Below are 15,071 nucleotides of genomic sequence, written 5' to 3'. Positions count from 1 at the left end.
GGTAGCTATTTTCTCTAAATTAAATTCAACATTTAATTGTATTCAAAATTTACTACAAGGCAACAAATAGTGGAATACAATTCTTACTTTCTCTATGAATTTTAATCACTTGTCGAACGTTGTTCAGTACATCTCAGAAATTTTATGATTCTATCACTATATTATCACTATTTACATAAATTTGCTGAAATACAAAATAAGGTCTGCATTCTAAAAAACAATAACTTTCAAATTAAATAAAACATCAATTTCACCGCATTAAAATAAAAAGAGAATAACTATGAAACTAAAAAGAATCAAACACTTTTCAAACATTCTGCATCATAGATTAGTAATAAAACATCTAAAAAAAATATCAAACCATAAAAAAATTTTACCGATTCAAAATAATCAATATAATTAACATAAACAAAAATACTCGATGTTGAAAATTCTTGAAATTGACGAATTTTAATTGTCAATTTGAAAATATCTGTTTGAAGAATATGTCAAACTCAATCAAAAGAAACTATGAATATTATTAATTGAATGATTCAGATGACAAAACTTTTTTTTGGCAAATTTTTTTTCTCAAATTCTTAATAACAGAGGAAAAGAAAACTCTCCAAAGAAAAAAATGGTATGTCTGTTTTTTCAAGATGTAATTGATTTATATTTAAAATTATTTTATCCTTTTTTTGACATTTTTTTGTTCCATAATTTTTTCTATTTTGTTTTTAATTATTTGTCTTCTTTCAAATTAATAAAAATAAAATAAATACATAACTCATCTTTAACAAATTAAAATATTGTCATTAATAATAAATAGTGAAACTATTGCGAAGAAGTCCTACTAAAAAGCAACAATATTGCTATTTTAAAAATTTTCCTGTTTTAAGAAGGTAATGATTGACTCTTGGGCCCAAAAACTTTGTTTATACATATAACTAATACTATTTGTGTATATAGTTTATAGTTTTTTTTAAAAATTTTATTATATAATGAGAAAGATTCTTTCAAATTAATAAAATAATAGTCATTTGTTGTAATATAACACATTGGTTTTTGTTCTAAAAACATTATTGATGGATAATAAGATGTAGATGTTTTAATTGAAAGTTCTAAATTATCACATAAAATTTTAATATCATATAATTAAAAGCTTAAAAAATTGAATAAAAAATTCATTTCATCCTAATGCTATGACTTTATAAGTGAGTAATGAACTTTCTAAATATTAATTGTACTAATTATTACCAATATTTAGAAATGAGAGTTGGGCGTACTAATAGGGGTACTTTTTGAAATTATTGTATTTTTCATAGGCATTTCAGTATTTCTATATGTATTTTATACATGTACAAGATTGTTAGTATGTTAAAGGTTCTATTGATAAACAAGTCAATGTTGAAATTGCAAGGATTGTTCAAAATTTAGGTTGCTCATGCTTCCCAAACGTCACGTATTTAAAAAATACAATATATTGTAATTAACTTAATTTTAGTGTTGCTTAAATCTTGTACAATTTGATTAAATATGTATTATTAAATGCTCTATTTTACATCGAGTATTCTCCCTTCGTTTTTGTACAAATCATTACATACTTGGTAATTTAATGTAAAAGAAGTCTTATATTTCTTATTCTTGTGCCAAAAGTGGATCACTGCAAAATAATTATTCCATAATTATCCAAATTATATAATATAGAGGTCATAATTTTGTTAAAGAACCAAAATTATTGAGAAAGAAAATGATGATAATGCCAAATAAGTAGAGAAGTTGATACATAAATAAACTACTAAGCAATATATAAAAACAAATTCATAAATTTCACTTTAAATTATCACAATGAAATATAATCTTATAACATTAATTGAATCAACATAAATTAAGTACAAATTCGAAGGCAATATGCCTCATCAATTTCAACTAATTAAGGCATCCTCTCATGCCTAAAAATCAATTTTTTTTTCTTTCTATATTACACTTCAACACTCACTAACCAATCTTATTTTGTTGACTATTATCAAATGACAATTTAAAGTCAAACAAATTCCTAAACACAAAATCACCTTACAATGAAAAAATCGTTCGCCACAATCAAACCTCTCTATAACAACATCATCTGTTCAGATATGTTTTGACTGTTACAACAAGATGTTGTTATAGAAGACATAAAATCTGATCGTATTTTCGTCTTCAACTAATGAGTGATGTGTAGAGAAGAAGGTTCCAAGTATCAGGCAATCCAGGGAGACACCAATGGCTACAATCTAAAGTATTGTGATCACTATAAGAAGTTGGATGTGCATCTTTTCTATATTGAGAAAGTGTTGTAATGTCCAATAAATGAACTGATTTTTTAATTCTACTTAGTACTTTGTTAACCACAATGGCTGCTTGAGTTGTCCCTCCTGGATACCTTATGCCAAAAAATGGTTGTTTCTCATTCTTGCATGATTTTGTTGGATCATTCCAATCTTTTCCCCTAATAATTTCACAATAATAAGTGCATGTTAAAAAAAAAAACTTATGTAATCATATAACTCGTTCAACTCGTTTAAGTATGGACAGACATTTAACCTAACTCAAGAAATCTAAAATCTCGATTGGATCTAGACTATACATATAGTTTTTGTTCGATATCTTACCATGATAAAGCAAAAATAAAATGAAATAATAGGTAAAAGAAAATAAATAGATAAGAGTTTGATGAAGTGGTCTATATCCCATTGTTTAGCTAATCTTGACCTAAATCCATTTCCACCTAGTGGCGGAGCTAGAATTTTGTTTAAGGGATGTAAAAATCTAAAGAAATAAAATCGTGTAAAAGCAATGAGTGTCAATATGTAATATATATATACATAAGAAATATTTTTATTCTAGCTACATAATGTAATTTTTCAACAAAGGAATGTCGGTCGACACCCCATCACTACATTTGGCTCCGCCACTGTCTCCACCTAATTAATATTTGTGTAGTTAATGACTTAGTCTAATATTTATTGATTCAACTTATTTTAATTTGTTCAAATTCATCTCAATATGCAAATTTGACATCCACTAAATGTAATCATTGCTATTTAGAGAAGTTGGAAAATGTTTAGAATAAATTACAAATTGAAATGATTTGAAGAAAAAGTAATTACTTACTCGTAATGAGTTGGTGAAATCCCTTGAAAGAAGACTTTGGTTTTAGATGAGTCAATATTTCGATCAACCCATTTTGCCCAAGTGTACATCCCTTTGTAATAAGCTATCAAACGGTTCATATCTTTGAATACTTTATTACCTTCTTGCATGTAATCCCACCTGCAATAATAAAAGAAATTATTTTATTTTACTTTATATCTTCAAACATCTCGAATCGAACTTTCTTATCGATATTGAAAAATTAGATAAGCCAAGTTGATTAACATGTCATCAACTTGTTTCGGCCTCTTGGGCTGGATCTAATTGACGGATTAGGCACGTGGAACTAGCTCAAGTCATTTGAGTCGAGTCATAAGTTATAAACTCATTCAAATATGTATTTATTAAATTGAAAAAACGCCGATAAAATAAGAAAAGATCGTACGGTTGAGAACTTTTGGTATGGGTCCACCAATGCCAGCTGTTGAAAATCAAGACGTCCATTCCTCTCCAAGCATTTCCACTAATTATAGAGTCCAACTTTAGAATAGTTCCAACATTTTCTCTCACCATGTCTACCAAGTAAGGAGTCCGGTACAATAATAATCTTACTTCATAGTCCTATATTACACATCAGAGTTGGATAAATATTTAATGATGAGTAAAGGTATAACGAAAATAATATATTTATATAATCTCATGAAGTGAATCGAGAAAGAATAGAGTATAAACAGATCTGACCTATAGATCAATTTTTTCTGATCGATAAACTCTTGACTCATGATAAAAGCAATCAGTAATAAAAATCAAAGAAACAATAGGTAATAGCAGATCAAAATACTACAAAAAAACAATATTGTAATCAGACTACACAAAATAAAATACAGAAGCAAAAATTGAAGAACAAGAAACAAGAGTAATACTACGAACTAGAATGGACAACACTATTTACTATCGTTCTATGTTAATTTATGTTCTTCACACTTTTTTATTTAAAATTACATCTTCGATAAGCTATAATTATTTCATATTCTCAGTGAGCGGATGTACTAATGACAAATTTAAAGGATCAAAACTACAAAAGGTACATTGCACATGTGAATATCTTTTTCATAATGGAGAAAGTGTGATGTTTTTTCAAAGAAAAGCAAAGTTATTTCTAATAAAAAAACAATGCAATTTAATTAAATACTTACCATAAGTAGTAAAGAAGTGGTCCAAGTATATGTTGGAGTCCGGAGCCTAAAGGATATAAAATATTAACAAAAATTTTAAAACGATATATAAAATTTTATATCAACCAAAACGGCAAAATCACTGGAACAACAGCGATTTCCTCCACCGGAAAAAATTATCTTTTTAAAAAAATAGAGGAAATCGCTGTTAGTTCCAGCGATTTTGCCGTTTTGGTTAATATAAAATTTTATATACCGTTTTGAAATTTTTATCAATATTTTATACTCTTTAGACTCCGAACTCGTATATGTTGTTGGCCATATAAAAACTTTAGACATTAGAGAAGATAAAAGTATGAAGTAAGTAATGAATGGGCTACCAAACTTACATGTTGTATTGGTCTCCTAATTACTTCTTTTTCTAAAACAACAACTCCATTGAAGTGTCTACCCACAAATATAACAAATAGGTATGGCCTCATTAGCATAACTTTGATTCATATATATATATATATACACACACTCCATATTATTAATCAATTTTAACTTGTTATAGTATGTAATAATTTGATTGCGTAAGTATTTTTTTCGGAATAGGTGTTTGACAAGACATGCAATCTAGAATCTAGATATTACAAAAGTTACTTTCTTATTTTCAATTCGTGTTTTACTTTCTATTTTAGTTCTTTTGGAAGATAATGTGTTCTCGATATAATTTTATAACTTTCACTTATAAAACATTAAAAGACATTTTGATACATTCTAATATTTTATATATCTTTAACTTAAAACCGCATAATTGACAAGTGTTCTTTACTTTCTTAAACTCTGTATCAAATGATCCCGACTCATAAAACAAATTCCTAAAAATGTCTTCGCTCATAAAAATAGAAAAAACAAGTTTCACAATTAACATTTCACACTAATTATCTCATATACTAGAATAAATCAATAATAACATTTTTCTTGTACCAAATCACCCTTAATTACGACGTGATCTCCGGCAAAATTGATGACAAATCTATATGCTTATAATATAATTTTCAAAAAGAAAATTGTGTTCAAATTTAGCCATGATTGTCGTGTGTTCTTTTTCCAATATTTTTCAATTCCAACTTTAGAAATATTTGACGATTAAAAACATTCAAAGAAGTGTGGATAACGCAAAAAAAAAATAATGTACAATTTAAATTCCAACAAAAAAAAATCAATTCTCATAATTGTTCCCGTGTTATTTTTTCATTTTTTGCGTGTATTTCGTTAAATAAAATTTTGAAAAATATTTTCTATATGAAAATAAATTCATTTATTTACTACTAAAAACTAAAAATATAACTAAAATTTATTATTTTCCTCTCCTCTGTGTGGAAAAAAGAAAAAGGCAATAAATATATGGAGCGGCCTCCTCATTATTGTCTTTATTATGCCAAACAGCAAATAAAAGTGAAACTTGAAATTTCAAACACGCTGCACGCTTTATTTTATTTTTCACAATTATTATGATTATTGCAACCTCTTTAAAGTTAGAAAAATTAAAAAAAAAAACATATTTCTAGTAATTCAATTTCAATGTTTAACACAGCAATTTATCAAAACCAAAAATTCCTAATTTTAATAAAATAAAATTTAGCCGAAAAAACATATTTCCTAGTAATGAAAGCATTCATTATTGTAACACCTATAATAATTATGAATAATCAATCCTATAAGGTTTGAAGACAGAAGTAATGACTATGAAGTGTATTTGGTGTAAAAAAAATATTTTTAAACGTTTAATAAGTAATAAAAATATTATTTAAAAATATTTATATGTAATTTATGAAAATATTATTAAGTGAATAAGGTCAGGATAGAATAGTCAGGATGCGATGGTGATCTTGAAATGACACATATTGATAAAAATATCTTATTTTCCTTATTTCAAGGAAATTTTTTTTTTCTGATTCTTAAGTTAATGCTTATTTTTTCAAAAAATTAATGGCTTAATTAAATCAAATATAATATTTCAGATATATTTTTTTATATTTTTCTCCACACTTTCTTATATATATATATATACCTTCCATAAAAGCCTACATAAAGACAAGGACAAGACAAGCATGTCTTAAATAAAGCTACTCCAACATTTTCGCCAATCCTTTTGAAAAAAAAGAGCGGATTTAAAAATTTAAACACGAAAAACAAAAACAAATCATATATTAAAAAATTATCCATCTATACAATATAACTTTTTGATGGGTTTAAATTCTACGCATAATTCTAACTCCGGCCCTTACAATGAGACCGAGAAAAGATACTTAACATGAACCAGTAATAATAACATGTTCAATTTAATTTCATAATCAAAGTATAAAATAAAATAAATATAGTTAAGCATTATTTTCATTCGATAGATTCTCGATTAGAAAAAAGCTTACTAAAAATTAAGACTTACCAGAAATACAATTTCAGCAATTCCTTGTTTCCTTATAACAGCAGTTTTAGCATTTGGCACCCATGAATGAATCATACAAGCTAATGATTCCCACATATTCAAACTCAATGAATCACCCACAAACATTATATTCTTCCCCCTATATTTCTCCAAAAAAAACAACCCATTAAACCTGCAAAAAAAAATTTTAAAAATTTAGTATTTCAACACCTAACAACAACTTAACTTGTTCCGACTCTTCAAAAATGCTACCGCATATCGTCAGATCCTCCAACGACGCACCAATAACATTTCTGAAGAGTCGAAGCGACTAAAAAAAGAAAAAAAGATTCTCTTGTAACAAACCTTGGCAGGTTACAAGAAAAAGGCTGCCATCTGTATTTAAGGTACAAATTATCAGGTCTTTTGTACTTTTGACAGTTGAATTCATTGTCAATAAAAGGACAATTTGAAGAATCGTAGAGTGGATATGAAGAATCATAAACCCATTTGCCTCTGTAAATATTACAACTACTTTTAATTCCATTTATGGAGTTACTGGTGCTGGTGATGGTGGTGGTGGTGTTCGAAAAATAATACTCTGTGTTTGCTTTTGTTTTTACTGAGAAAAGCAAAAATAGTGAGAGAAATAGGAACACCATGTTTTCAATTTGGTGTTGAAACTTGAAATTCAAATGAAAGTGGAAATACAGTGTGTGTATATATATATAAAGAGAGGGAGTGGGGTGGGTGGGGTGGGGTAGAACAGGGGAAAGAAGAAAGCAAGCACATGGTGAAAGCTAATATGTATTATTCCGACGTTTTAATTTGTTCGTATTACTTTTTTTTGAAGTTCGCTAAAAAAAATTTATTTATTTATGATAATTTGTTAATTTTTTTTATTAACTTGATATAATACTTGAGAAAGTTTTTACGAAATCTAATTTTATTAATGATGTTTTGAAATTTTGAACCTAACGCTATTTTATATAGTTATTTAATATTTCCTCCGTCTGAAATTATTTGTCATGGTTTTTATTTTTAGAGTCAAACTATAAAAACTTTGACTAACATTTTAAGATGTATCTTTTCATCATATTAATATGCAAAAAATTGTAATTTATAGTACTTTTCATGTAGTTTTAGAATATCTAATTTTTTTTAAAAAAATATCAAATTAATGTGATCTAATTTACGTTTGAAAATTAGTCAAATTAACTTTCGATAAGCGCGACATGACAAATAATTCCGGACGGAGGAAATAGTAAGGTAATATAAAGAAAAACAGAGTAAGAAAACAAATATCTTGATTTTTAAAATAGACAAGTAAATGAAATATTTATTTTTTTGTATAAAGGTTAAGTAAAATAAAATGGAAGGAATAAAATTTTTCGCATGTCATGTTTAAATCATATGATTAAAAAGTATTTTAGTATATTTATATTTTTGAGAAAATATAATATTTTTTGAAATTCTTGTATTGTGTCAAAATTAGACAAATACTCTCTCTATTTCTCTATTAATAATTAATTGTTCACTTTTCATTTTTACTAAACTAATCTTATTTATGATGAACCTAACGTTATTTTATATAGTTATTTAAATCAAAGTAATATTAGGAAAAATTAAAAAGCAAAAATTATCTTGATTTCTAAAATAGACGAGCAAATAATTAGTATAAAGGCCAAATAAAATAAAATGAAAGGAAATCACAAAATTAAAGTATATCTTTTACATATCTGAAAAATAATAATTATCTTTTGAATTTTTTGTACTGAGTCAAAATTAAATAAATACTTTCTATTTCATACTTAATTATTCACTTTTCAATTTTTGAGAAGTCATAAATAATATGAGTAACTTTACTATTTTACCTTTTATCTATCGATACCAAGTAGAGAAATATTAAAATCCTTTATACAAATATTTATCTTCAAATATTAGATAATAAGTTTTAAATTTTTTGTTCCATTTCATTTTTAAATACTCAATTTGTTCCATTTTATTCTTAAATAGTCACTCCGTTTTTTTAAATTGTTATGTTATATTTTTCATAAGTTGATTTAATTAATTTTTAAAATTAACTTAATTAAAATTTATTAAATTAAATAACTCAGAGTTTTTACAAAAAATACTTTAATTACAATATTAAAATGTTAACAAAGCTCTTATTATTTAATTTTAAAAAAATCATGACAATAACCAACGGATAAATATATTCTTGCTTATGAAATTTCCTTAATAAGACTTCCCTTATAGTGTAAAAGATTCAAATGTGTTGGAGCAAAAATTTAGGCAATTAATGAAGTCATTGAAAAAGGACTTTTTTGGAAATCTATGAACTTGTCTACTTTTTTAAAAAAAAAAAAAAAAAACATAATAAGATTTGAATTTTAAATTAATTATATATCAATTTAGTAAATGAACAAGTAATTTGTAATAATTTGTTTTATTAAAATAAATAACTAATATGAGATGAAGAGAATAAAAAAAAACATTTCACCTTATTTTATCTAGTCGAATATAACCAATATTATTATTAGAAATGAACATTCTCATTAATAGCAGAGTTTAGTTAGGAAAAAGAATAAGAAATTTTATGTCACTATATTAAATTGAGACAATAGATTGTCAATTTCTACACACACGATTGAAGAAGTAATATATAATAAATGGATTATTCATATATACCAACTAAAAATCTTAATAGTATTATTAGTAGCGGTCAAATAAATTGATTTTGCATCTCTACACAAATAATTCACCAAACATCAACCACATACACTACTACGAATATTTAAGAAATACATGTTATTGTAATTTTAATCATCTTATTGATATAATAATCTATGAAAAGTGCTAAATAATCAGAAAATTTGACCAGAAAATTAATTAAAATTATAGTTTTTTTTTAATTTTAAATAAACTAATTTTTTTATTTTTTAATTAAAAGGTATTAAAGATAAAAAGATGGAAATATTTAAAAAAAATATAATAACATTGATAAAGAGAAGTGCTAAATAGATAGAAAATTTGGCCAGAAAATTTTAAAAACCAATAATATTTTTTTTTTTAAATAAATGATCTCTTTTCCATTTTTAGCAAAAAGATATTAAAGCTAAAAGGGTAAAAATATTTTAAAAAAGTAAAATTACATAGAGAAAAATCTCAATTCTGACCAAATTTTTTGACCAAAAATTTTTTTTGCTAAATGATCAGAAAATTTGAACAGAGATAGTTTTTTTAATTTTAAAATAAACTAATTTTTTTAATTTTTCTAATTAAAATGTATTAAAAATGAAAAGATAGAAATATTTTAAAAAGTATAATAACATTGATAAAATACTGGCTGGCCAAATTTTCTATTAATGAACTAAACGTAATCTTTAAAAAAGGTGGGAAAGAGATTAGCATTAATTAGAAAAAGGAAAGCACTTAATTATTCGCATGGATGCTCTTCAATTAAGTTTGGTAGCTGATTATTAAACCTTTCACATGTATAATTTACTTTTTAATGATTAAGTGGGCCATGGAATATAACATGTATATGACATTACTTTTCTATTAAAAAAATATCCAAAAAAAATATATTTAAAACGTTATACTTGGAAGGAAAAAGGGTCTGATATACCTCTCAACTTTGTCATTTGGAGCTGATATACCCCTTGTTATGATAGTGGCTCATATATACCCCTACTTATAAACAAATAGCTCACATATACCCTTTTCCTCTAACGTAAATGAAAAAAAAGATAATTTTAATCTAACTTTTTATTATTTTTTTCTACAATATATAATCCCATATGAGTAACTTTAATCCTCGTCAAACATATTTTTTTGACTTTTTTTTATTTCAATGACTAATTTAGAATTATTATTTTGATAATCAAATTTATTTATGTTTCACTAATATTCTTGTAAAACTTATTGTAGATGATCAAATTTTTTTCTTCAAATACAAAAATCAAATTACAATATAGACGAAAAAAATAGTTTAAATTTTTTTTATTTAAACAAAGGAATGAAAAATAAACCAAATAAGAATAAGAAACTCAAATAATTATAATAAAAGAAGTCAAAAAATAATTTATGTATTAAAAAAATTAAAATATACCTTGAACTTTTATAGAAGAATCATATATACCCCTAAATAATTTTTTTTAATAAATATAAATTTAAAACTAATTTTTTTAACTTCCGCTAAATGAAGGGTATATGTGAGCCATTTTGTAACGGCAGAGGTATATGTGAGCCGTTTGTATAACAATAAGGACATATATGAGCAACTTTCATAACGAGGGTATATTAGCTCCAAATGACAAAGTTGAGGGGTATATTAGACCCTTTTCCCTACTTGAAATTTAACCCTTTCCAATCAAACTAGCAAATTCTTTTATGTATATATAATTAAAAAGGATGATTTTTACGCTATTTGTGTCATGCGGTATAATTTTTTGACGGAAGAGATATATTTGAATTTTTCTAACTCATCAGCCCCTAGCCAACGGGCTTATTGCTATTGATTTGATGATACTTACAGTAATTGTTAACGAAAATTAGTTATTGTAAACAAACATACTATCGTAACTATATATTAAAAAAAAAAAGTCTTTTACGACTCAGAAATACATTAAAACAATAAATTCTTCATAACATTTTTTATATATTGTTCCTCATATATACAAGAGTAGCTCACTATAGAATAATAGACATAAGGTATATAGATAATGTATAAAAGGGATTTTTTTTATAGAGAAAATGAAATAACTTAATATATATCTTTTATTTTATGTAACGAAGCCCTCATATATAGAAAACAAAAAAATGAGACATTGTAGATCCAGAGGCGGCTTTAATTTTGAAAAGAACAATAAAAAATATTTTAAAACAAACATTTCTTAGTCAAATATTTTTTTATATCAAATATCTAAAAATCTCTCGTTAAAAATAGAGAAATTCAATAATTTCCATCTAAACCTTTTGTGTTATGATGTTTATGAATTACTCGAAGCTCTTACTCTACATTATATATACTTCATATAATTTATGATATTACTACTTGGATGAATGTAGTTATGATCTTATTGAGTATCGAATAATTTTATTCAATTAAATTTTGACATTAGATGACTCATTTCTTAGATAATATTCATCTATATCGTTTTTTTTTTTGTTGCCGGGCGATTTCGAGGGCAACAAACGGAAATATATAATGTTAGTACAAATATTTGGCATCGTCCATGTGCGTTACTTAGTACAATTATTTTCTAAGAAATGTTGGTCCAGGACAAGATGAATTTTGAAATAGTTTACTAGTGGATGGATTATGATTTGCACTCATGATTTCAACATGATATATATATATATGCTTTAATTACACTCTTTTATAACAAAATGGATTTTGATATCTTATTATGGATTTATATGTCTATCTTTCAATCAATCTAGCATCATCATAATCTTAACAACCTCTCTCATATATTAGTTAAAACATCACTATAACAATATTATTTATTTGACATGATAGATAATACATGTCTTTTAATTTGATCTCAATTATCACATATATATGCCCTCTAACTCTTTGGATGTGCGTAACTAGACACGCGTTCTACGTGGCTTAATACACCTAAGACGTCATGTAGGATGTCAATTGGTAATGCAGGACGTCACATAGAATGCATGTGTAATTGTTCAACTTTATACAAGTTTAAGTGTTTACTTGTGCAAATTTAAAGTTGAAAGACATAAATACAAGTTGAAGTCAAGTTAAAAGATACGTTTATCTATTATGACTACTTATTTCAATATTGTTTTGTTGCTTTAGTGAAATATTTGTATACAAATTAGAACACATATAATATGACATAACATCAAATGACAAAGATTGATTTCAAAAAAAAAAACATGATTGTTATCGAAAATGACTACTATAAAAAAGTTTGACTATATACATACGTACCAAGAATCTATTGAGACTATTTTGCATTTATCTCTGAGTTTCTCAAAAAAAAAATTCCCATTATAATGGAATTATTGTGAAGCGACAGTTTATCGAAAATTATTGTTTTGCTTTCTCAAGAGTGGAGATAGAAATAATGATGCGTACCATCATTTTCAAATTCACTTAAGAGATTATATTAAGTATGTTATTGTATATCGTACAAAAATTTTTTTTCTAGGTCTCTATCGTTTAATTTAAAGAACTTATAAAATGTTTTATTTATTTTCCATATAATTAGACTCCATAGTCCATATATGAATCTTTCTACCAAACAAATTATTTTAAGAAAGGAAAAAAAAAACATAAAAAACCAAGAAAAAGTAGCAGCCACCAAAAAGAAGGTTCACATGAATACTCCTAACACAAACCACCAAACAAAACATCATATTTTTTTATTTATTTTATGTATAAATAATTAAGTAGACAAATGACTTTTCAAAAAGTAAAAACAAAGTTGTTTTGATTAGGACATGAATGAATGATGATGATGTATATAGCATGACTTTTCTTCTACATTTCCAAAAAATAACCATAGTATTTTTTTAAAAATTTGATAAAACTCTCAAAATTTCAATTGTGTTACATAAATTGAGATGACAGAACGAACTTTTTTTAAATTTGAAACCTTAGATGAAAAGACACGCAACTGAATCTGTTAAAGGGTTGGCCTACTTAGAAACAAATTGGAGGGACAAAATTACTATTTTTGCAGTATATATGTTGAAATTATGCTTTTTTATTTTTAAAGTATATGTCAATTTTAAGATACAATGAGGACACTGGACCATTAAGTAAATTGGTTGTATTTACCTAACTTTGTACTTAAAATATTTTATGGGCAGCTCAAATTAATAATGGATTAGGTGGAAGTATTAAGTTTAAGCAAAGAATTTTATATTGGATTTATATTAATATGTGAATAGAAACACTTATATTTATATGATTATATCTCATTGCCTTAGATTCTGGAATTATAAGGATTTTAGAATACAAAACAAAAAATAGTAGTATAAAAGTTAGCATTATCTTATTTCTTTAAAAAAAATGATGTTGGATATGGATGGATGTTTGACTTTTTGACCTCGTTTATCCTGAAAAAAAATATTAGTTTAATAACTTTTGACCTTGAAGGTTTGCTCGTGAGACAAGTGACGAACAAAAAGGTTAAGAGAGATTTGAGATTCCACAAGTAATTCATTGAGTGTTTCCTGCATCTCCAACATATTACTTGAGTGATCGAGTTTATTTATGGCATGTAGTATGGGTCTAGCTTATTGATACGTTGGAGAAAACTCTATTTGAATTCATTTAATTTTTTTATCGACAAATTAAAATATTTTGAGCAAGGATTTTTTGGTCCAAGTGTATCTTGTTTTTACTACGAATCATTTTCCTTGGTCAACAATAATTGACGTTTTTCTGATATTTGCGGTTTCTTTAATTTTCGTTCTTCCCCTTAAATGAAATAGGGTAATTAGGTGGCATAGTATATGTATATGTATTTTAGAACTCCTTCTAACAACTTATGCAGTTTGTTATCATTTCCAATCGAAAGATTAATCAAACTAGTAGAGGATTATAAATGGATCAATTTTTTTAATTTTCATTGAATATTAGAAATAAATGGACTTTCTATAGGACCCATTTTATTAACAGGATTTATCACTACTTAGCGACTTTAATGACTTCGCCAGTTACTCTCGATTCTAGACTATTCCATTTTCTCATGTTAGCAATGTACAATGATCAAATTGGATCATTTTCGTCTTTCAAAACCAATCACTTCCAAGGTCATTGGATGTAATTCAGGCTCCATTATACCTTACTGTTCTTGCTCAGTCTTTCAACAGCTTGATTTGGGGTTTTACTTTGATTTTTGCTAAATTTACCCACACATCCTTTATGATAGTCTTGAGATTCTTCATGGGTAGACATGATATAGAAAAAACATTTGAATAATCTACTCGATCGACTCTAATTGTTTAGTACCCTAAGGAAGCTACCAGATCGACTTCTATCTTGTAGTGAATCTTACTTACATAGATCCTATTTTATCTTATGTTGCGTGAATTAGGTATAAGTTTTTTTTAAAATTTCCCATCTGATATCCGATATCCACATAGAAGCTCGACTAAATCTGAATTCGCACTGGAAAGCTCTATATTGAAGCTAAAACACTCCCTGATAAATGCGACTTTATACCCTAAGATAACTCGAACCCGAAACCTATGAATTAGGTACAAATTATTTGATACACATCGTTGGACAAGTTGATATTGTGGGAGAAGTGAACATTGTTGGACCTTGGGCCAAAGTAACAAATTAAGGAGATTTGCACCAGTAGCCACTTTTCTGGTGCTATTTAAAA

The 15,071-nt window shown here is 26.0% G+C and overlaps 1 protein-coding gene across 1 annotated transcript; it reads right to left on the bottom strand.

Moving 5' to 3' along the window:
* Positions 1-1,787: 1,787 nt before the first annotated feature.
* Positions 1,788-7,493, bottom strand: LOC107026174 (protein trichome birefringence-like 39). Its single transcript, XM_015227044.2, has 5 exons — positions 7,066-7,493; positions 6,721-6,892; positions 3,557-3,732; positions 3,133-3,291; positions 1,788-2,467 (listed from the first exon to the last, which is right to left on the bottom strand). Exons 1-5 carry the CDS (start codon positions 7,359-7,361, stop codon positions 2,179-2,181), a joined length of 1,092 nt encoding a protein of 363 aa, XP_015082530.1. The 5' UTR covers positions 7,362-7,493; the 3' UTR covers positions 1,788-2,178.
* Positions 7,494-15,071: the final 7,578 nt, after the last annotated feature.

The sequence above is a fragment of the Solanum pennellii genome, chromosome 7, assembly GCF_001406875.1.
Source record: "Solanum pennellii chromosome 7, SPENNV200".
In the NCBI taxonomy this organism is placed as follows: Eukaryota; Viridiplantae; Streptophyta; class Magnoliopsida; order Solanales; family Solanaceae; genus Solanum; species Solanum pennellii.
Note: the sequence above shows the minus strand (reverse complement) of the source record. Positions and strands in the feature narration are given on the sequence as shown.

Bases quoted from the DNA above. Each gene is read 5' to 3' on its own strand.
- LOC107026174 (XM_015227044.2), bottom strand. From the start codon at position 7,361: ATGGTGTTCCTATTTCTCTCACTATTTTTGCTTTTCTCAGTAAAAACA. The intron at 6,893-7,065 runs GTTTGTTACAAG...TTTTTTTTGCAG, and splicing joins TTTTCTTGTAACCTGCCAAG to GTTTAATGGGTTGTTTTTTT. The intron at 3,733-6,720 runs GTAAGTCTTAAT...TGTGTAATATAG, and splicing joins TTGCTGAAATTGTATTTCTG to GACTATGAAGTAAGATTATT.